Source organism: Schistocerca nitens, chromosome 4 (assembly GCF_023898315.1).
Source record: "Schistocerca nitens isolate TAMUIC-IGC-003100 chromosome 4, iqSchNite1.1, whole genome shotgun sequence".
NCBI classification, from domain to species: Eukaryota; Metazoa; Arthropoda; class Insecta; order Orthoptera; family Acrididae; genus Schistocerca; species Schistocerca nitens.
Window position 1 is genome coordinate 733,876,842 of NC_064617.1, and position 22,793 is coordinate 733,899,634.

Sequence of the window (22,793 nt, forward strand, 5' to 3'; positions counted from 1 at the left end):
AGATACCCCTCCGTTGTGGTTGCATCTACGGTACGGCTATCTGTATCGCTGAGGCTCGCAAGCCTCAGCACCAACGGCAAGGTTCATGGTTCATGGGTGGGAACAAATAGATATATTACACAAATAAAACAAATACTGCAGGCAGTTGTTTTTTTGATACGACAAATCAGTGTCATACGGAGGCGTACAGACAGTCGTTTTTCCCTGTTAGAAAGTGGAACAGGAGGGGAAATGGCAAGATGTGGTGCAGGATATCCTCCGCCACAGAGCGTACGATGGCTTGCGGAGTATCCATGTAGATGTAATGGTTTTGTTAAGTATAAAATGTGACTGAGGTTGCCGTTTTGTAAGACAAAAATTTTCCTAGTGACATATTTTTCCTAAATTTTGAGGAAGCGTTGTACTTAAGAGTATAGCCAAGGATAGAAAGACAGAACATTTCAGTGAATACCAAAAAATGAAGGACACATGCAGCCTTTAAGAATAGGTTTATTGCTTTTCCTTAATTTATCTATCAAACATACATGAAAAAGGGATGGCCGCGTTTGCAGAGGCAACAAATTTTATAAATAATACTTTTAGAGATGAAGAAAATAAATGCTTAAAACTTATTTGAAAAATTAATAAATGTTTCTCTGCAAATGTACTAACCTCTAACTTTTTTAAAAAGAGTTATTTGCATCTGCTCAACGAACTGAATATATTAATAATCAGTGTGATACATAAACAGGGATCAAGAAGTAGGGCAGTACATTTCACCTTTTTGGGTATATATATATATATATATATATATATATATATATATATATATATATATATATATATATATATATGTTCAGATTTATATATACACTCCTGGAAATTGAAATAAGAAGACCGTGAATTCATTGTCCCAGGAAGGGGAAGCTTTATTGACACATTCCTGGGGTCAGATACATCACATGATCACACTGACAGAACCACAGGCACATAGACACAGGCAACAGAGCATGCACAATGTCGGCACTAGTACAGTGTATATCCACCTTTCGCAGCAATGCAGGCTGCTATTCTCCCATGGAGACGATCGTAGAGATGCTGGATGTAGTCCTGTGGAACGGCTTGCCATGCCATTTCCACCTGGCGCCTCAGTTGGACCAGCGTTCGTGCTGAACGTGCAGACCGCGTGAGGCGACGCTTCATCCAGTCCCAAACATGCTCAATGGGGGACAGATCCGGAGATCTTGCTGGCCAGGGTAGTTGACTTACACCTTCTAGAGCACGTTGGGTGGCACGGGATACATGCGGACGTGCATTGTCCTGTTGGAACAGCAAGTTCCCTTGCCGGTCTAGGAATGGTAGAACGATGGGTTCGATGACGGTTTGGATGTACCGTGCACTATTCAGTGTCCCCTCGACGATCACCAGTGGTGTACGGCCAGTGTAGGAGATCGCTCCCCACACCATGATGCCGGGTGTTGGCCCTGTGTGCCTCGGTCGTATGCAGTCCTGATTGTGGCGCTCACCTGCACGGCGCTAAACACGCATACGACCATCATTGGCACCAAGGCAGAAGCGACTCTCATCGCTGAAGACGACACGTCTCCATTCGTCCCTCCATTCACGCCTGTCGCGACACCACTGGAGGCGGGCTGCACGATGTTGGGGCGTGAGCGGAAGACGGCCTAACGGTGTGCGGGACCGTAGCCCAGCTTCATGGAGACGGTTGCGAATGGTCCTCGCCAATACCCCAGGAGCAACAGTGTCCCTAATTTGCTGGGAAGTGGCGGTGCGGTCCCCTACGGCACTGCGTAGGATCCTACGGTCTTGGCGTGCATCCGTGCGTCGCTGCGGTCCGGTCCCAGGTCGACGGGCACGTGCACCTTCCGCCGACCACTGGCGACAACATCGATGTACTGTGGAGACCTCACGCCCCACGTGTTGAGCAATTCGGCGGTACGTCCACCCGGCCTCCCGCATGCCCACTATACGCCCTCGCTCAAAGTCCGTCAACTGCACATACGGTTCACGTCCACGCTGTCGCGGCATGCTACCAGTGTTAAAGACTGCGATGGAGCTCCGTATGCCACGGCAAACTGGCTGACACTGACGGCGGCGGTGCACAAATGCTGCGCAGCTAGCGCCATTCGACGCCCAACACCGCGGTTCCTTGTGTGTCCGCTGTGCCGTGCGTGTGATCATTGCTTGTACAGCCCTCTCGCAGTGTCCGGAGCAAGTATGGTGGGTCTGACACACCGGTGTCAATGTGTTCTTTTTTCCATTTCCAGGAGTGTATATACATAAATCTGAACAAAGAGAAATATTACTTTCTATTTCAAAGATTTCTACTCTTGACAAAACGTTTAGTTTGAGAAACAAACAAACCAGCATCTTAACATACTTTTCATATTTGAACCTAATGTCTTCTGGCGTAAGTTTCTGAGGTAATGAAATTTAGAAAGGACTAATTAAGGAGAAACGAGCGAAAGCAGAAAACTACCTTCATTACCTAAAACTAAGTTCCTACATGACACATAAAGGTACGAACTAGAAAACTGTCCAACACTGAGCAACAAACCATTTGTCGTCTGTCTAATACCATAAAGTGCCTGACAAGGAAAGAAGTAGATTTTAAATCTAAATTGATATCGTTTCTTCCAGAAAATTTCTCTTACTATAGAACTAAATTATTAACTACGAATTAACGATATTATGGTACCGAAGATAGAGGTGTTTATTTTTGTCATTAACTTGAACTAGTTCGTGTGGTATGTTTAACTTTGTTACGCTTGAGCCCATGTGCTATTAGTAATCGCTAAGTAAGCTGAATGTTACACACGCAGATGTTTGGTAATCTGTAAACTCACTCGTCCTGCTAAATTTCAATAGAAATTCTCGCCATGATCTACTGAATATGAAATAATCGATTTACGTAACTATCTAAATATTGCAACAATAATGTCACTGTTTTACCACCACAATATTTTCCAATGATAAATAATTCTTCTTTCAGTTAATACTATAATAAACCAACATTTGGTAACGTAGGGTAAGAACGTTAAAGTTATAAACCAACTGGTTAGTCACTTAATGCAAGTGATTCTTCTTTTTCTTTTTCGTAGCGTTTATCATGTTTTCCAAGAGGTCTGCTTTTTCAGGATTTACGAAGTTTATTATTTAAGTCTGTGGCCGGATGCCCTTCGTGGGGACATCTGTCTGCATATAACGTGAACTTTGTTCTGTGTGTTATCGTATTTTATTTGTTTATGAATCGTATTATATGAGGTGGATTTAGGTAACTAGCCCAGCATTTGCCTAAACGAGCGTGGGGAACCGACTAAAAACTACACTAATGCTGGCCATTGTGCAAACCGCACGGATCCTATCTGGGTCTAGCTCATCTCCCTACCTCACAGTCTAGCCTACCCCATGTTACGCTGTAGAGCAGAGCACTTGACATGAATAATCAGAAAGCTAAGAGTTTTACCGTCTTATGTAAGTAGAGTGTGATTTTCCTATGAATGAACCCTATAAAACTAAAATCATTAGATAATATAAGTATCCAATAAATTAGATCTTATTTCAAATTATCAGCAAGCAGATCAGTGAAATTCATGATTTAGTATAGAACAAGTACAAGGATTTCGAAACGATGTTCATATTTAAGTACATTAAACTAGTTTGCTGCATCGCAAGAAGATCAGTATTATTGATTTGTAGATCGAATGACTCTCTTCAAAGCATTTTGACTTGTATTGAACTGGTGAGTATCTGAGTTGATAAGCACTAAATTGATACAATCCGAACATGAACTGCTATGTAGCAACCGCGTGTATGGAATTATTGAATCAATGTTGCTCTGTTGTATAATCCCAGAAGAAGATAAGACACTACAGGACTGTCTCATTAAATCCTTCGGTGCTAAACGCAAAACTAACAATTGGGACAACAATAGGAAAAATTGCTTTTATGTGTTATCTTGGAGGTGGAAGTGCGTGTAACTGTGGGGAATACTTGATGGTAATCTACGCCCATATGAGAAGAAATCTGTGGCTCGACTTACGTCGACATCAGTGTCAGTCTCCTGGATGAACATCAGAAGTATTCGGACGCCACTATGTAATGCGGAAGTAACCACTATGTGTTACGAGCGGGGACCACCATTATAGAACGAGATGGGGAGAATAGTGTGACTGCTAATAAACTCTTCCGAATCCTGAAATAGCCGACCCCTTAGAAAAAGTGATAAAGGCTACGGCAAAGAAGAAGGAGAATCACTTGTGTTAAGTGGCAACCAGTTGGTTTATAGCAGTAATAGCAGAATCGATCTGCCAGAAGAGTTCAGCGACTTAGAGTGTAGGCTAGCCATTGAGTGTCATCTGAAGCAGAAACTCATCAGGGACGTTTTAACCCTTGTAAAGCCGCCCCAGCCGACTGTGGGTGATGAGGCTGTGAAATAAAACACGAAGAAGCAACCACAGTTAAAACAGCAACAGGTAGATCTCCAGTACCGAAGGACAGGGCCCGTAGGGTATTGCAAAATGTGATTGCAAGAACTCGCATGAAATCAGCAGAAGGAACCACTCGTGACTTTGTAAGTGCTACCCGGCTAGCAGAATGAGTGTGGTCGAACATCTCATGTCTAAAGTTTCGGTAGCCAATAACAAACGACCTTGGAGGTGGCGTAAATAGAGACGCCACTCGACTGTGGAAAATTGTAAACGAGTGATTTGAGGTGATGAATCACTCTGTATCCTTTGACAATCCCAAGGAGGGGTTTGAGTCTGGTGAATGCCTGGAGAACTATATCTGCTATCGTGGCAAGTGACGATAGTGAAGTATAGAGGAGGTCGTGTTGTAGTACAGGGCTGCTTTTCGTGATTAACAAGACGCTAAGTGCGGAAGGATAAGAAATCACTTTACAGAACTGCGTGTTGCATACAGTAGAGAAACAACTCGGAGAGCGTGACTGTACCAGCATGACAATGCACTCTGTCATAAAGCAGCATCTGTGAGTCAATGTCCTGTGGACAACAACATTCGTTAAGTGGACTATCCTGCCCAGAGTCCCGGCCTGAACACAATAGAACATCTGTGGTGTGAGTCAGGACGTCGACTCCGTTCCGGACTCCAGCGTCCAGGATCACTCCCTTCTGTCTTTTCTGTTCTTGAGGAATGATTGGCGGCCATTCCTGGATAGACATTCAGACACCTAACTGTTGGTGTCCCCCAGAATAGTTTAAGCCATATAAAGACGAGGGTGGACACAGGTCTTATTAATGGCCACGAGTACACTGGATGAGATAGTTTATTCGGATGGTATTCTACACACAGCAGAGATGAGCAGTGGATCGCGACTTACGTTGACAGCAATGTCGACCTCCTGATTGAAGAGCCGCACGAGCCCTCGGATGTTGAGACGCGCGATCCTCAGCAGCTCCTGGCGCGTCAGCACGTACTCCGTGGTGGTCGTCATGTTGTCGCCGCCCTCGCCCGGCGGCGTGCTCTGAGGGGGAGGCTGCGGAATAACAGTGGAAGGTGTTAACTGCGTGTGGTAGTTATAACAGCAATACGCATAGACGATATGCCAGCGCAACAAGCAGAGACTGAGCGGTGATATGCTGAGACATTTGTGTGTTGATTCTGAAGGAGGAACGTTCATGAAATTGAACGAAAACGTCACTTTCCAATCAGTTTTATTTTATTTATTAGTACATCTCATGGACAGTAAGTGACAGAATAAAAAACTTTAGGTTCAGCTTTAAATAGCATTTCCCGAAAATTATGTTATTTTTTTAAAGTTTATGAGTCTATGAAGGCTATAATTATGAAATTTTGTACACTTATTTCTAAAAACCTAGTAAATTAGGCCTGAAGAGTAGGTTTTGTAATTTTCAGCGTAAGATGATGAATGGGGCAAAGTGCTTGGAATTTTGCACGAATTCATTATACTTGCAGTATTAAAATTCAAAATTTATTTAAATTCTCCTAGTCGATTTGCAAAGAGGTTAAACTAAAAAAAAGTATGGAAATCTCAAGAACAGTTTCTGACAAAAATGTCCTTATATTATTTTTTTAATAGAATTTTGTAATTGCACAAAAAGTCAAAAACATATAATCATAGAAAATCAAAAGTAAATCTGTTAATTCCATGTAAAACCATGGTACAAAATTTCATTACTGTAGCTAGAAAACGGTGCATTTGGTGAATATTTTAAATAATGTATGTTTTTCACGGACGTCCCCTGCTAATACAGTTACCTTACATGCCCAATGATACTGGCGCAGCAATAGTTTAGCTGTCTGATCACTAGATGAGGAGAACCACTATTTCCGCCGGACTTGGCTTTGGAAGCAGATCGGCAGCAGCCGTTCTAAGTAAACATTTCGGCACTTGAACTGCTGCTTCCGTATACAACTTATCTCGGGATATGTAGACGGGAATTTATGCCTTGGTCGGTTGGCGCCTGTGTTTAAACCACACGACAGAAATCAAACTAACCACACAACAAAAAACAATATCCTCGTGGAACGGAAGAAAAAATTTTAACATAAATAAATAGGTAATATTTTTATATAGAAAGGAATTCTTCGTTATTATTGAAAATGTTATGAACTGCCTTCGTCTGATTTGCCTTCATAATTACAGATAGTAAAACAGTGGTATGAATAACAAAAATAAACCTAATTTCATAATATTAGTAAAAAATCACGAAATTGTAAGTATTTTTGCAGTATGGAGGATTTACTTTATTAAAATTGATTCTATCCATGCACTTACTAAAAGGATATTTTCACAACTTATTTCAAATGGTTCAAATGGCTCTGAGCACTATGGGACTCAACTTCTGAGGTCATTAGTCCCCTAGAACTTAGAACTAGTTAAACCTAACTAACCTAAGGACATCACAAACATCCATGCCCGAGGCAGGATTCGAACCTGCGACCGTAGCGGTCTTGCGGTTCCAGACTGCAGCGCCTTTAACCGCACTGCCACTTCGGCCGGCCACAACTTATTTGTTTCCCTTCAAACAGTTAAGAAAACTCACTATAGTTGGCTGAAAACTGAAGATGTTTTACATTTACTTTATTTTTCAAATTCAAAAATGATTGGTCCTCTGATTTCTGTAGTGCCGTTCATTTACTTATAGTTTTTTATCGACTATGTCTGCTTACATGCGGATGTCTTGTTCGTGTGTACGTTGCACATTAATTTTCCTGAAAATTCGTTATTTTTAGCACTCGGAATATTCTATGCGATGCAACACATTTACATAATATCGGGAATACTTGGAAAATGGGGAGGGCGCTATGAGAATTAAAGAAATCTAATAATTCTCATTGCAGTACAGGAGTGGAGATAGAGATATTGAAAATGATATAATGAGAGGGAGGGACAGGTATAAGTATCAGGAACACAGAGGCTTGGAGCGGAGTGTACAGACACACACTGAAGAGGGAGGGAAAACTCTGAAGGTATATAGCATCCAATCCACATTTGAACCCTCCAACCACAACGCAGTTTTTTCACAGTCCTCTGTATTAGCGAGTGCACAGCACTTTCTGGCCACGGGCAAGTTAAGTAAATATTTTTTAAAGGTAATTATTCTGTCCTTGGTATTATTTCAGAAGCAGTACTGGGAAGATGAACCAAAGATGGCTTCTAAAACAATTAATGCTCTCGCATGTTTATATCTGAAGAAGCTAATGAGCCGTGGCGCCATTGAGTTAGTAGACTGTTCCGTCTGGCGCCAGTGGCTCAGGTGTAGCATCGACTACCCCTCTTGCCGACCCATTGCCAATATCTATGAGGTAGAGTTGCTACATGTGGATTGTGTCCTTAGAAGGTCTTTCCTTGCCGATATATACACGGGGTTCGCTGGCCCGAGGGGGAGTCACGAAGTTTGGGAATTGGCGGTAGCATCGCGACAAGAGAGAGTCACGAGGCCCGAGTGGCCGAAGCCACGAGCTGCGCTAGGAGGGCCTCTGCAGAGCGAAGATACCTGAGTACTTGACCGGCGCACCGTGGATCCATGGAATTGCTTGCTGAGAAATGGGAGTAACATTCTTTAAACCTCTTGGTGATGTGCTTCATTGTCTACCTGCCTTCCTATTATTTTCTGGTTTGTACCCGACCCTCAGAGTTGTACTCGGTCGCCTCTTTGGTCGCATATGTAGGCAATATTATTGTACTAAGACACTAGTTGTCGTTTGAGAATTTGTCCTGCTACTATATGGCCTTTCCTTTCTGTTTGTATCCATGTTCTAATTAATCAGCTCTTTGTCGTAAATACAGTCGGAACAACTCTACTAAGGCACAGATCGCCTTTAAACAAAAGAGGGACCTTGTGGTTAGATTTAGCTGTTAATCGGTTTAATTCTTTGAGTGTAATCTCATTTCTCAGTCATTAGCTATAATCTGAACAACCTGTTGTATTAAGGTGTTCGTTTCCGTGTTCGAAATCCCGGTAATTATTGGTGTATTTTAGCTGGACCTTGTGGTTCTGTCGAGTTAGTTCTCTTGTAATAAGTGTTCAAAAGTAATGTTTTCACACGTTCCTTCAGAGCGGTCTTAATAACTGACAATCAGTTTAACTTTGAAAACATTAACGCCAACTGTCACCATGGGATCCAGTCGCACCTTGGTTGCCGGTTGAAATTAAAAGATTGGTGGCTTTGAAGTAAGCCTTATCATTGTCATATTGTTTCCTAATATGTTTAACCCCTAAGCACAGGTGCGCATCTTAACCCCGAAACTTCCGACATAAAGCTTTCAAATTAAAAGTTAAATCATCTGTTTTGAGTAACTGAACCACTCTTGTCATCAGTGGGGTTTATATAGTTTTCATGTGTTGCAGAAGGGCATTTAATAAGAGAGACTGTGTCCAGCGCGGTAGTAAACACCGCTGTTTAATCCGATAACGGGCGGGCTGCAGGTCCGGCCATATTGTAATCATTGACATATTGTTTGGTGTTTTGCAATACAGCACTTCAGATTTCTTTTGCAAAGATCAAAAGCTTATTCAACTTAAGGCTTAGGATCAAAAGAATTTTTCAAGTTTTTCATTTTGTTAAAGAAAATTTTATGGTTATATGCTTCGATTATCTGTTAAACACAGTTTATATGTTGTTAAATAAATAGGTTGTGTGAAAAGAAAGTTATATTGGTGGATCCTCCATTCCCTATTTTTCTTAATTCCAGTAAGTACCACGCATGAAATAAAAATTGGAAAAGAGTACTGGTGGAACTACCAAGATGGAGAGACATTCTTCATGTTGTTGCAGTATGTGACACTGAACACATGGAGAAAATTATCTGTACTGAAGCAGTGTTTATGAGAGCATGGTTCCCTTAGTCAGAATGGTATATAAGCTTCAAATTACTTGAGATTGGTTGCTCTAATCTGGTATGTATTCAATGATGCCATACAATGTTTTGTTTTCAATGTTTATCTGATCACTAAGCAGACTTTTGTTGAGTGTCAATGTACTATATATTTGACAGTCTCTCTTTATGAGGATGTGTATGCTGCCACTCAATTTTATTATATTCATGTCTTTGGGTTTAGTGTTAGCTGTCGGATGTTATTTTTGATGTTGTGTGTACTGTGCTGCATGGTCTGATTTGTTCTTTATACTGGGTGTGAAAGATCTTAGTTGTCAGCATTGTGCATGACAAAGATTATCTCTGCATATCACATGTAACTCTGGTCACGCCCACTTTCTACGATATATAAGTCCACCGGAGGAGAAACACCCCTCTGAAGATGTCCAGCGCAGCTCTGGACGAAACGTTAGGAGCCGAAGAGTTTCATGGACCACGACCTTACATCCCGGAAGGTTTACCAGAAGAGGTGTATGATTGTTGGGAAATGGTAGATACTGGCTATTGATAGCGTATGTTTTTGGTTTTAATATCAGTGTATATTTCTATATTGTATTGTGTATTTTCTTTCCTAAGTATATTAATGAATGACAGAAGTAACAAGCAACTAATCACTGTTCAGCCATGGGGATAAAAATCATTGCTGTTGACACCAGTTCATTAACTAAAGCCGTTTTCCACTATAAGCTGGGTTTGAAAAGTGTCCTAGGCATGGACCGAGCGAGGTGGCGCAGTGGTTAGCACACTGGACTCGCATTCGGGAGGATGACGGTTCAATCCCGTCTCCGGCCATCCTGATTTAGGTTTTCCGTGATTTCCCTAAAATCGCTTCAGGCAAATGCCGGGATGGTTCCTTTGAAAGGGCACGGCCGATTTCCTTCCCCATCCTTCCCTCACATCTACATCTACATCTATACTCCGCGAGCCACCTTACGGTGTGTGGCGGAGGGTACTTATTGTACCACTATCTGATCCCCCCTTCCCTGTTCCATTCACGAATTGTGCGTGGGAAGAACGACTGCTTGTAAGTCTCCGTATTTGCTCTAATTTCTCGGATCTTTTCGTTGTGATCATTACGCGAGATATATGTGGGCGGTAGTAATATGTTGCCCATCTCTTCCCGGAATGTGCTCTCTCGTAATTTCGATAATAAACCTCTCCGTATTGCGTAACGCCTTTCTTGAAGTGTCCGCCACTGGAGCTTGTTCAGCATCTCCGTAACGCTCTCGCGCTGACTAAATGTCCCCATGACGAATCGCGCTGCTTTTCGCTGGATCATGTCTATCTCTTCTATTAATCCAACCTGGTAAGGGTCCCATACTGATGAGCAATACTCAAGAATCGGACGAACAAGCGTTTTGTAAGCTACTTCTTTCGTCGATGAGTCACATTTTCTTAGAATTCTTCCTATGAATCTCAACCTGGCGCCTGCTTTTCCCACTATTTGTTTTATGTGATCATTCCACTTCAGATCGCTCCGGATAGTAACTCCTAAGTATTTTACGGTCGTTACCGCTTCCAATGATTTACCACCTATGGCATAATCGTACTGGAATGGATTTCTGCCCCTATGTATGCGCATTATATTACATTTATCTACGTTTAGGGAAAGCTGCCAGCTGTCGCACCATTCATTAATCCTCTGCAGGTCTTCCTGGAGTACGTACGAGTCTTCTGATGTTGCTACTTTCTTGTAGACAACCGTGTCATCTGCAAATAGCCTCACGGAGCTACCGATGTTGTCAACTAAGTCATTTATGTATATTGTAAACAATAAAGGTCCTATCACGCTTCCTTGCGGTACTCCCGAAATTACCTCTACATCTGCAGATTTTGAACCGTTAAGAATGACATGTGTTCTTTCTTCTAGGAAATCCTGAATCCAATCACAAACCTGGTCCGATATTCCGTAAGCTCGTATTTTTTTCACTAAACGTAAGTGCGGAACCGTATCAAATGCCTTCCTGAAGTCCAGGAATACGGCATCAATCTGCTCGCCAGTGTCTACGGCACTGTGAATTTCTTGGACAAATAGGGCGAGCTGAGTTTCACATGATCTCTGTTTGCGGAATCCATGTTGGTTATGATGAAGGAGATTTGTATTATCTAAGAACGTCATAATACGAGAACATAAAACATGTTCCATTATTCTACAACAGATTGACGTAAGCGAAATAGGCCTATAATTATTCGCATCTGATTTATGACCCTTCTTGAAAATGGGAACGACCTGCGCTTTCTTCCAGTCGCTAGGTACTTTACGTTCTTCCAGAGATCTACGATAAATTGCTGATAGAAAGGGGGCAAGTTCTTTAGCATAATCACTGTAGAATCTTACGGGTATCTCGTCTGGTCCGGATGCTTTTCCGCTACTAAGTGATAGCAGTTGTTTTTCAATTCCGATATCGTTTATTTCAATATTTTCCATTTTGGCGTCCGTGCGACGGCTGAAGTCAGGGACCGTGTTACGATTTTCCGCAGTGAAACAGTTTCGGAACACTGAATTCAGTATTTCTGCCTTTCTTCGGTCGTCCTCTGTTTCGGTGCCATCGTGGTCAACGAGTGACTGAATAGGGGATTTAGATCCGCTTACCGATTTTACATATGACCAAAACTTTTTAGGGTTCTTGTTTAGATTGTTTGCCAATGTTTTATGTTCGAATTCGTTGAATGCTTCTCTCATTGCTCTCTTTACGCTCTTTTTCGCTTCGTTCAGCTTTTCCTTATCAGCTATGATTCGACTACTCTTAAACCTATGATGAAGCTTTCTTTGTTTCCGTAGTACCTTTCGTACATGATTGTTATACCACGGTGGATCTTTCCCCTCGCTTTGGACCTTAGTCGGTACGAACTTATCTAAGGCGTACTGGACGATGTTTCTGAATTTTTTCCATTTTTGTTCCACATCCTCTTCCTCAGAAATGAACGTTTGATGGTGGTCACTCAGATATTCTGCGATTTGTGCCCTATCACTCTTGTTAAGCAAATATATTTTCCTTCCTTTCTTGGCATTTCTTATTACACTTGTAGTCATTGATGCAACCACTGACTTATGATCACTGATACCCTCTTCTACATTCACGGAGTCGAAAAGTTCCGGTCTATTTGTTGCTATGAGGTCTAAAACGTTAGCTTCACGAGTTGGTTCTCTAACTATCTGCTCGAAGTAATTCTCGGACAAGGCAGTCAGGATAATGTCAGAAGAGTCTCTGTCCCTGGCTCCAGTTCTGATTGTGTGACTATCCCATTCTATACCTGGTAGATTGAAGTCTCCCCCTATTACAATAGTATGATCACGAAACTTCTTCACGACGTTCTGCAGGTTCTCTCTGAGGCGCTCAACTACTACGGTTGCTGATGCAGGTGGTCTATAGAAGCATCCGACTATCATATCTGACCCACCTTTGATACTTAACTTAACCCAGATTATTTCACATTCGCATTCGCTAATAACTTCACTGGATATTATTGAATTCTTTACTGCTATAAATACTCCTCCACCATTGGCGTTTATCCTATCCTTGCGGTATATATTCCATTCTGTGTCTAGGATTTCGTTACTGTTCACTTCCGGTTTTAACCAACTTTCCGTTCCTAATACTATATGCGCACTATTTCCTTCAATAAGCGATACTAATTCAGGAACCTTGCCCTGGATACTCCTGCAGTTTACCAATATTACGTTAACTTTTCCTGTTTTTGGTCTCTGAGGACGGACGTTCTTTATCAACGATGCTGATGTTCTCTCTGGTAAGCCGTCAGGTATTTTATCGTTTCGCCCAAGGGGGGGTCCCTCTAACCTAAAAAACCCCCGTGTGCACGCCACACGTACTCTGCTACCCTAGTAGCTGCTTCCGGTGTGTAGTGCACGCCTGACCTGTCTAGGGGGGCCCTACAGTTCTCCACCCAATAACGGAGGTCGATGAATTTGCAACGATTATAGTCGCAGAGTCGTCTGAGCCTCTGGTTTAGACCCTCCACACGGCTCCAAACCAGAGGACCGCGATCGACTCTGGGCACTATGCTGCAGATATTAAGCTCAGCTTGCACTCCGAGTGCGATGCTGGTTGTCTTCACCAAATCAGCCAGCCGCCGGAAGGAACCAAGGATGGCCTCAGAACCCAAGCGGCAGGCGTCATTCGTTCCGACATGTGCTACTATCTGCAGCCGGTCACACCCAGTGCGTTCAATAGCTGCCGGAAGGGCCTCCTCCACATTACGGACGAGACCCCCCGGCAAGCACACCGAGTGCACACTGGCATTCTTCCCCGACCTACCCGCTATTTTCCTGAGGGGCTCCATAACCCGCCTAACGTTGGAGCTCCCTATAACTAATAGGCCCGCCCTCTGTGACTGTCGGGACCTTGCCGGAGAATCGGCCACTGGCCCAACAGGCGAGGCATCCTGTGGTGGCTCGGAAACGATGTCATCACCACTAGGAAGCACCCCGTACCTGTTGGAAAGGGGTAAGGCAGCTGCCACGCGGCCAGATCCCACCTTCGCCTTTCGGCCAGGCACGCGCGAGCCCACCACTGTCCGCCATTCACCCTGGAGTGATGGCTGACCGGTAAGATGCTCACTGCCGGAAGACGCAGCGACATCAGGGGTTCCATGTGATTCCAAGGCCACCGAAGTAGGCATAGGTCTCACCACAGTTGCCCCAACGCCACTACGAGCCGACGCCTGCGCCTCGAGCTCGATGAGCCTAACAGACAAAGCCTCCACCTGCCCCCGAAGAGTGGCCAATTCTCCTTGCGTCCGCTCACAACAACCACAGTCCCTACACATGACTATGTTTACCCTACTCTATACGGTGACAAATTCCCAAGATAATCTTCTGATGAGCTACTCTGATAATCAAGAAACACTCACTGAAATACGAGACGCGAAAACTACGCTAGGTTTTCCCAGAAAAACTATTTAAAAGCTAAGCGCAGCAAATAAGTACAAAATAAATTTCTCTCCTAACGATCAAGAACTGTTAGTTACTATGCAGAGCAGATAAACACTAATAGAATCCCTTCCTTAGTGGAAGGTCGTATACAAAATGCAAAATAAACGCTTTATACAAACAGTACTCGCTGCTGCTGGTCCTCTCGCTCTGGCTGTCACAAGACAACTGCTGATTCAAGTGACTAGTGGCTAACGGCCGCGAAACAAACAAAAGACGGTTTTAGGGCGCTTTCTGTTCTAAACGATCAAGAAAACACTAAGAAATCTAACACGAAAACTACGTCAAGTTTTATCAAGAACTTTTAGTTACTATGCAGAGCAGATAAACACTAATAGAATCCCTTCCTTAGTGGAAGGTCGTATACAAAATGCAAAATAAACGCTTTATACAAACAGTACTCGCTGCTGCTGGTCCTCTCGCTCTGGCTGTCACAAGACAACTGCTGATTCAAGTGACTAGTGGCTAACGGCCGCGAAACAAACAAAAGACGGTTTTAGGGCGCTTTCTGTTCTAAACGATCAAGAAAACACTAAGAAATCTAACACGAAAACTACGTAAAGTTTTATCAAGAACTGTTAGTTACTATGCAGAGCAGATAAACACTAATAGAATCCCTTCCTTAGTGGAAGGTCGTATACAAAATGCAAAATAAACGCTTTATACAAACAGTACTCGCTTCTGCTGGTGCTCTCGCTCTGGCTGTCACAAGACAACTGCTGATTCAAGTGACTAGTGGCTAACGGCCGCGAAACAAACAAAAGACGGTTTTAGGGCGCTTTCTGTTCTAAACGATCAAGAAAACACTAAGAAATCTAACACGAAAACTACGTCAAGTTTTATCAAGAACTGTTAGTTACTATGCAGAGCAGATAAACACTAATAGAATCCCTTCCTTAGTGGAAGGTCGTATACAAAATGCAAAATAAACGCTTTATACAAACAGTACTCGCTGCTGCTGGTCCTCTCGCTCTGGCTGTCACAAGACAACTGCTGATTCAAGTGACTAGTGGCTAACGGCCGCGGAACAAACAAAAGACGGTTTTAGGGCGCTTTCTGTTCTAAACGATCAAGAAAACACTAAGAAATCTAACACGAAAACTACGTCAAGTTTTATCAAGAACTGTTAGTTACTATGCAGAGCAGATAAACACTAATAGAATCCCTTCCTTAGTGGAAGGTCGTATACAAAATGCAAAATAAACGCTTTATACAAACAGTACTCGCTGCTGCTGGTCCTCTCGCTCTGGCTGTCACAAGACAACTGCTGATTCAAGTGACTAGTGGCTAACGGCCGCGAAACAAACAAAAGACGGTTTTAGGGCGCTTTCTGTTCTAAACGATCAAGAAAACACTAAGAAATCTAACACGAAAACTACGTAAAGTTTTATCAAGAACTGTTAGTTACTATGCAGAGCAGATAAACACTAATAGAATCCCTTCCTTAGTGGAAGGTCGTATACAAAATGCAAAATAAACGCTTTATACAAACAGTACTCGCTGCTGCTGGTCCTCTCGCTCTGGCTGTCACAAGACAGCTTGCGCTCCGTCTCTAATGACCTCGTTGTCGATGGGACGTTAAACACTAATATCCTCCTCCTCCTAGGCATGGTCCATTTGGAAATGTTAAGTGCTTGCTTTCCTGTGACCATTCTGCTGACTTAACCAGCCAGTTACAAAGGGGCTTACAATTGGATATTGACTCAGAACCACAGTGACTCTTGATATTAATGTATCATTGCCAGAGGTAGAGAAAGTGATAAGTGACATAATGAAAATTTGAATTTGTAGGAAGCACTAATTGAAGGTGTCACAGAGCTACCTGCAATATGAGAAAAATGCTTCAACTGAAATTTAGTCATTAATGCATATACAACACATTACTCATAAATTATTTGGAGAGCAGCTTTTGTAATATATGTAAAGTATTTTTTTCTAAATATTCATAATTTTTCATATCTGTATTGTTCTATGGTGTTATTCTAATAGTCAATGACAATCAATCCAGATATGCAGTGGCACCAAGAAGCTTTATTTGGGCGTTTACATTAGAGTTGAGCACAGTTAGAAGAGGCTTATTAGGAGAACTATGAAACTGAATGCACAACTGACACTGAAGAGATTAAGTAGTAGATATGACACAGGCAGAATTCACTGAATGTATCTTATAAGTACCACACTTGGTCAGTAATATGAAGTCAAACCCACTCTTACAGAAAAGAAAAAATGTAAAATAGGTATGATAATAACAAACACATCAACAATTCTGTTATATCAGTGAGGTGTATCAACTCTGTTGTATCTATGAATAAGCATGACATATGGATACATTGTAGTACATGATTTTGAAAAAGATGATATATATATATATATATATATATATATATATATATATATATCCTATTTTTAAAACCATATATATATATATATATATTGAAATAAAGAAGGACAAAAAATACAGTATTTCTAAGTTGCTCCCATGATTCCTGGGTGTACTACCACATCTGATCATCGAAATTCCACATTAGTTTGATGGACAACCGTTCCACCACCATCAAGTGGTGCTGATGGACATTCCAGCAGCACCATCTAACAATGATGTAACTATTTTTGCTGAGATATTGGGGAGTTTGCTAATCGGATCTGGCAGTACAATGAAAATTCTGGAAGCAGCATGTATCCCGAGGAAGCCTCAGATCACATGTTACTTCTATGTTGGCTTTATTGATAGAAATTAAAAAGGAAAGGGTTTCTAGGAGAAATATAGGATGTAATGGGTTACAGAAATCGATGGTATGCATTAAGGTATGCACAATCCAGATAGTAAGCTGTCCATCTAAGATTTCTTGATGAAGTAAGTGTATAAACATTAAAAAGAAAGATTAACAGGATTGTAGGTTCACAATGTTACATGTAAATGCTCACAAAAAATTTAAAATTAAAAAGCAAAAAAAAACATACAATTAAAATGAAACATTATATTCAGCACATTTATATAATGATTTTCACTGACCACTAATACGTAAACAGAGTTCTACAGATTGCCTCAGGAAATAAATCAGCTATTCAGTTTGGTCAATGAAACTAAAATAGACTTTGAAACAGTCAATATTCAATGTGTAAAATAAATATAAAGTTTTGTCTAAAGTTATGTTGGAAATCTCTAAATTCAATACTGTACAGGTAATATGAGAGGTTCGATATAACACAAATGAAACAAGAGAAATGGTAAATATTTGTAAAATACTGAAGAAGCAGGAAATAATTAATCTGAAAACATTCAGGCTACCAGCCAGCAGTACAAATCATTTAACAAAAAAGGTAACAGAAATTACAATGAAATTAACCTGCAATGGCTTTGAGAGAAATGTAAACAATGAAATCCTGAAATATTATACGGAGGAACTGGTGTGTGGTGTAAAATGAGTTAATGGCTACTGTTGAACAGTGAAAATTGTAATTTCAGCTACCCCAGTGGAAAAAATGTTAAGTACATCAATGTGGAAAAATATGTAATGAACACAATGGATACCTACAATACAGGCGTAAACTCTATAACAATGTGAAGGAAACAGATAATGATGAACAAGTATATTATACAGTAAATTTGAGGAAAACTATTGCAAATGCGTGGTATGGATTGGCCTCATAGAGGGTTGTAGTCTGTAACAGATCCAGTATGTTAGAAAAATATAAAGAGGAAAAGAAGTGAAGTGAGCAGCTTACAGATTAAAGTTTCAAGTGAAATATGATAAAAGACATGCTTCTGATTAAAGAGAGAAGATAGTTAACACTGCCTATGGTTTAGTCTATAATAATGGAGATAAGACATAATGACAATGACATACAAATATATATGATAATTTGGGAAGATGAAAGGAAGGAAAACTAATAATTCATACATGTATGATGGAAATTAAAATGGACCTTCAGGAAGAAGAAAGATTTAGCAACTACAAAGAAATATTTCTGCCAACAAGTAAATATACTACTTTCAATATATTAACATGGAACAAGGGAAGAACTTGGTTTGCTTAATATACAACACATGTTAAAATGTAATATGAACAGTGGAAAAGTTGGAAATGTGATTTGCTACAAAATCATGTTAGAACTGTATGGAAGTAAAATGGTGAAAATTACATAAAGCAAGGAAACAAAGAAATTTGTGGAAAATGTTTGTGTGGTAGGTATTCATTTTGATGAAAGCAGTTACTTGGTTATTGAGAAGGATGCTATCATACTATCACAAATGCTATATTACAGTTACAAATTTTCTCTGGAAAACTTATATACTTGTTGATACCATGATGCAAGAAGGAGAAACAGCTAATATAACCAACCAAAAGACTGTATTATATTAACCAGTTCAGATTTGAGTACAGCATGTACATCAGTTTTTCTACAACTGAAAATTGAAAAATGTTGAAGAGTTTGTGTTTAGGACAGAGTGCATAAATTTATGATTAGTTCTGAACCCACAAGAATTTATTTGAAAGACTTTCACACTGCAGTTTGTTGTTTTTGTGCAAAACATTAAAATGCATTTCACTACAATATACGACATGTTAGTTTTCCCAGATTGTTTAATTTCTGTCAGCTTTTAGGCTGGAAGATATGCATGCTCATTACAATTTAACCTACTGTAAGATGGTACCACCTGAAGTGCAGTTATCTAGTTCTTCTGTTGTAAATATTTAATTACTTCTGCACTTACTTTAACTTGAAAGGATTTTTGGATTTTATGAGTTGATAACTGCCTACATTGCTGCTCTGGAATCACAAAATAAAAATGCATTCTCTAATGTGTGTAAATACCGTAGTTGTTTAGCTGACCTATTTACAGTACTGATGACTTCAATTTCCGCAAAAATTTGAGTGGTGCAATCCTAAATCTTGAGAGAATGAGGAAGTTTTGCTGTATACTCCTATGTCATTTCTTTCTTCTTCCATTAATGAACCATCTGCATAGATGTTGAGCCATGTATCTTGAGAGTGCCTCGGCATTGTTTCCAATGCTTTCATTATTAATTCATGTTTCAATTTTTTATCTATTAAGTATAAATGGTATTGCAACTTAGGAAACACAGTTTGAGAGAGTGGGAAAAGTGCCAACTATCAGCAGTTCATTTTTTGATCTTATGTCTTCCATCTTTGGCCGAGGTTAATGTGTGTTTCCAACTGTCAGTTGCAGTAGGCTCTAATCCAGTAAGAATTCTCACAGATAATAAGACTGTTGACTTTACTTGACCAGCTGTAGGTATTAACTATGGTTCTGGATTTTTTCTAACCGATTGACATTACTTGTAGTAGCTGTAATAAGTGCTACACTACCATATATTAAAATTTGTATTATGTAAGTTTTGTAACTGTTGTTAAGTACAGTCCTTGAACATCTCCGTTTACTACCAGCTAATCACTTCCCTACACCGAGTCTGTTTTTGTCTGTCTCAGCATGTTTATTTGTTTTGTTCTGTTAGTTTGATTTTTGATTCATATATACCCCTCAATATTTAGTGTGTTCATTCCTATATATGTCTACCATTCAATTTTCACAGTTACTTTTGGATGACAATGACAAGAAGATTGTGGCAATGTTTATGAAGTGTTGCACACTGGAGTGCTGTGTACTCTTGTGTGAAATCAGGAACGTAATATTACAGTTGCTTATCATTCTAACAGAGCAATAGGAAATGGAAGACTCTTTAACTATAACAACCAGGGAATACTTCTGATAATAAATTAAGTTATTGGAGTTCAGCGCATACATTCAGCACTTCTTTGTAGAATGATATCCAATTGAAGGTTGAAAAGCCAACAAATTGCCTTTGGTTCCATTCACATATTGGTGGGACAAATAGTAGTTTACTTGTTATCAATGTTAAATAATGGGATTCACCTCTGTGTTCTGTACTTTGTTCAGCTCTTTGCTTAAATCTGGCCACAATACATCACGTAATACTAAATATGGGAAACAGATACTTTCTGTCTGTAGAATATACAAATATAACAATAAAGAATTCAAATGGTTCAAATGACTCTGAACACTATCGGACTTAACATCTGAGGTCAGCAGCCCCCTAGAACTTAGAACTACTTACACCTAACTAACCTAAGGACATCACACACATCCATGCCCGAGGCAGGATTCAAACCTGTGACCATAGCAGCAATGCGGTTACAGAGTGAAGTGCCTAGAACTGCTCAGCCACTCTGGCCAGCCAATAATGAATTCATGAATGGTTTTAAGTAGTAGAGATAATGAGATGATATGGAAATGAAAATACATAACAACAGATGGAATAATCTTTTATTTGATGTTATATGGTTTGATTTTGCCTAGGTCAGGTAGAAATGCTTGTAGCAAATAGCATCAACAGATTAACATACATTAATGCCTTAAAATTTGTGTAGTAGAAAATCTTTCTCTCGTGTGGGACAAATAGATCTATCAGTTCAAAGGAATTCTTATTTTCATGTCAGGAGTTTTTATTGTCGTGTAAAAAATGTGTAATTAATGCTGACTACATATAGGTGAAATATTTTAATGGGTGTCAGATAAAGATTTTAATTTAACCAGAACTATTCTTAATCCTGGAGGACAATTAATAAATGTGGGTTAATCGAATACATGCAAGTTTTTTTCGTTCTGGTTTTCAGAATATACTGCTTGCAACTGGAGCAAGAAAATTTAAAGTATGTTCAAGAATAAATGTTTAAATTGGAGCAGAAAATCTGTTATAATGAGACCAACATAATGTACAACCAACACATCTACAAAAATATCCATAGTTCAATGTGATGAGCTTCCAAACAGAGTAGCTGATTACAAGATGATGATAGACAGAAAAATATACAGAAGAGTAAATATGGCCTGGACTACTTTTCTAAACCGAAAAATGGCTCCATCAAAAAGATTAAAATATGTTGAAAACTAAGTTTTATATCTGAATTTAATAATAGCTTGAACTAATACCAATAAATCATGAAGTTCAGTGCTAAAACCACTCGAAAATTTAGGTTCGCTAAGTAAACAATCGAGATATGCACACTTAGAATAACTGAGAAAGTCAGGGAATCACTCAAATGGACAATGGAACACAATGGAAAGAAAGGTGCAGTTATGACCAATATTTACATGAAATGGGGTGTGTGGGACATGCAGCCAGGTCAATGGATGGCTGATGCATCAAGGAAGATATCATGAGATTGAAGAAGATACAAAAAGAATGTGCTTAAATGAGATTATAATATACAAAGGAAGATTGTGCATATCTGAAGACAATAATGTTTGGGAAAGTGCAGTAGATGTCAAATGTTTCATTATAATTGTGATAATATTGGTCGTCATCATTCAGGGAGCTTTGGTTTACCCTGTGTACAACAGTATAGCTTACAAAATAAGGTTTAACAATCTTAAACATAAGTGAAAATTGTCATTAGCTAATGTAATGGTTTGGAATACAAATTAACATTATTTCTAGTTTTTCTCTGTAGCAGGTTACTACAATAAGTGTTTTTGAGCATAATTTAATGTAACAATCAACACATTACTAAGACAATTTGTGATCCACTTAAATCACTGCTGCACAGTTGATAGCAGTAACTTAATTTCTCCAACATCTTGTTTCATTGATGATGTTTTGCATACTTTTTGTACTAAGTCTGTGGAATAAAGTGGTTTGTGTTCTTGCTGTATTGATATGTTGTTACTACTTAGTATGATGTATGGACATTGTAGGTGCCAAAGGTGTCACTAGGGTGTACTGCACCATTGGTATAAGTAGTGTTTGGATGTATAATCTCAACTGAATTGATGTATATGCCAAATACAAAGTTGTAAGCAATATATTTTAAATACTTGCATGACATCAGCCATAAACTTGAGTCACACATTTATAGTCTTTATGTAATTCATAACAGATAGCTAAAAAAATTAAGGGGATACGGAATCGGATTTTGGGTTAAAAAATCGAATTTTTTTTTATTGGCGTATTATATTCTGCCATGTTTCCTCTTTAAAATGACGTATCATACATAGCTCTACTACAATTATAACTATTTTATTTTTATATATTTGTGAGATCGGGTATTGCGCTTCACAGTGGTATAATGTTCGCTATGTCAAATATCTGGGAGATGGTGACAATAAAGCATTCAAAGAAGTTTTGGAAAGCAAACCATATGGGAACAGTGTAAATATAAGCAAACTTGAATGTATAGGACATGTGCAGAAGAGAATGGGTGCCAGGCTGAGAAGGTTAAAATCAGTTATGAAAGGGAAAAAACTAGATGATGGGAAAACCTTGGATGGCAGAGGAAGATTGACTGATTCCATAATAGACCACATTCAGAACTGCTATGGCCTTGCAATCAGGCAAAATACAGGCAATCTTGAAGAAATGAGGAGAGCTATATGGGCTTTATATTTCCACACCGCATCCACGGATGAGCATCCACAACATGGTTTGTGCCCCA

At 39.9% G+C, this 22,793-nt stretch overlaps 1 protein-coding gene across 5 annotated transcripts in view; it reads right to left on the bottom strand.

Annotated features, from left to right (window-relative positions):
- LOC126251578 (uncharacterized) overlaps positions 1-22,793 on the bottom strand; it is a 111,087-nt gene that overhangs the window by 26,022 nt on the left and 62,272 nt on the right. For all 5 annotated transcript variants that reach the window (XR_007545759.1, XM_049952109.1, XM_049952106.1 and 2 more), the window contains one exon: positions 5,342-5,497. Coding sequence is in view for 4 of the 5 variants with exons in the window: in XM_049952109.1 (XP_049808066.1) it covers positions 5,342-5,497 (156 nt within the window). In the remaining variant the exon portion in view is untranslated. The remainder of the gene's footprint in view (positions 1-5,341; positions 5,498-22,793) is intronic.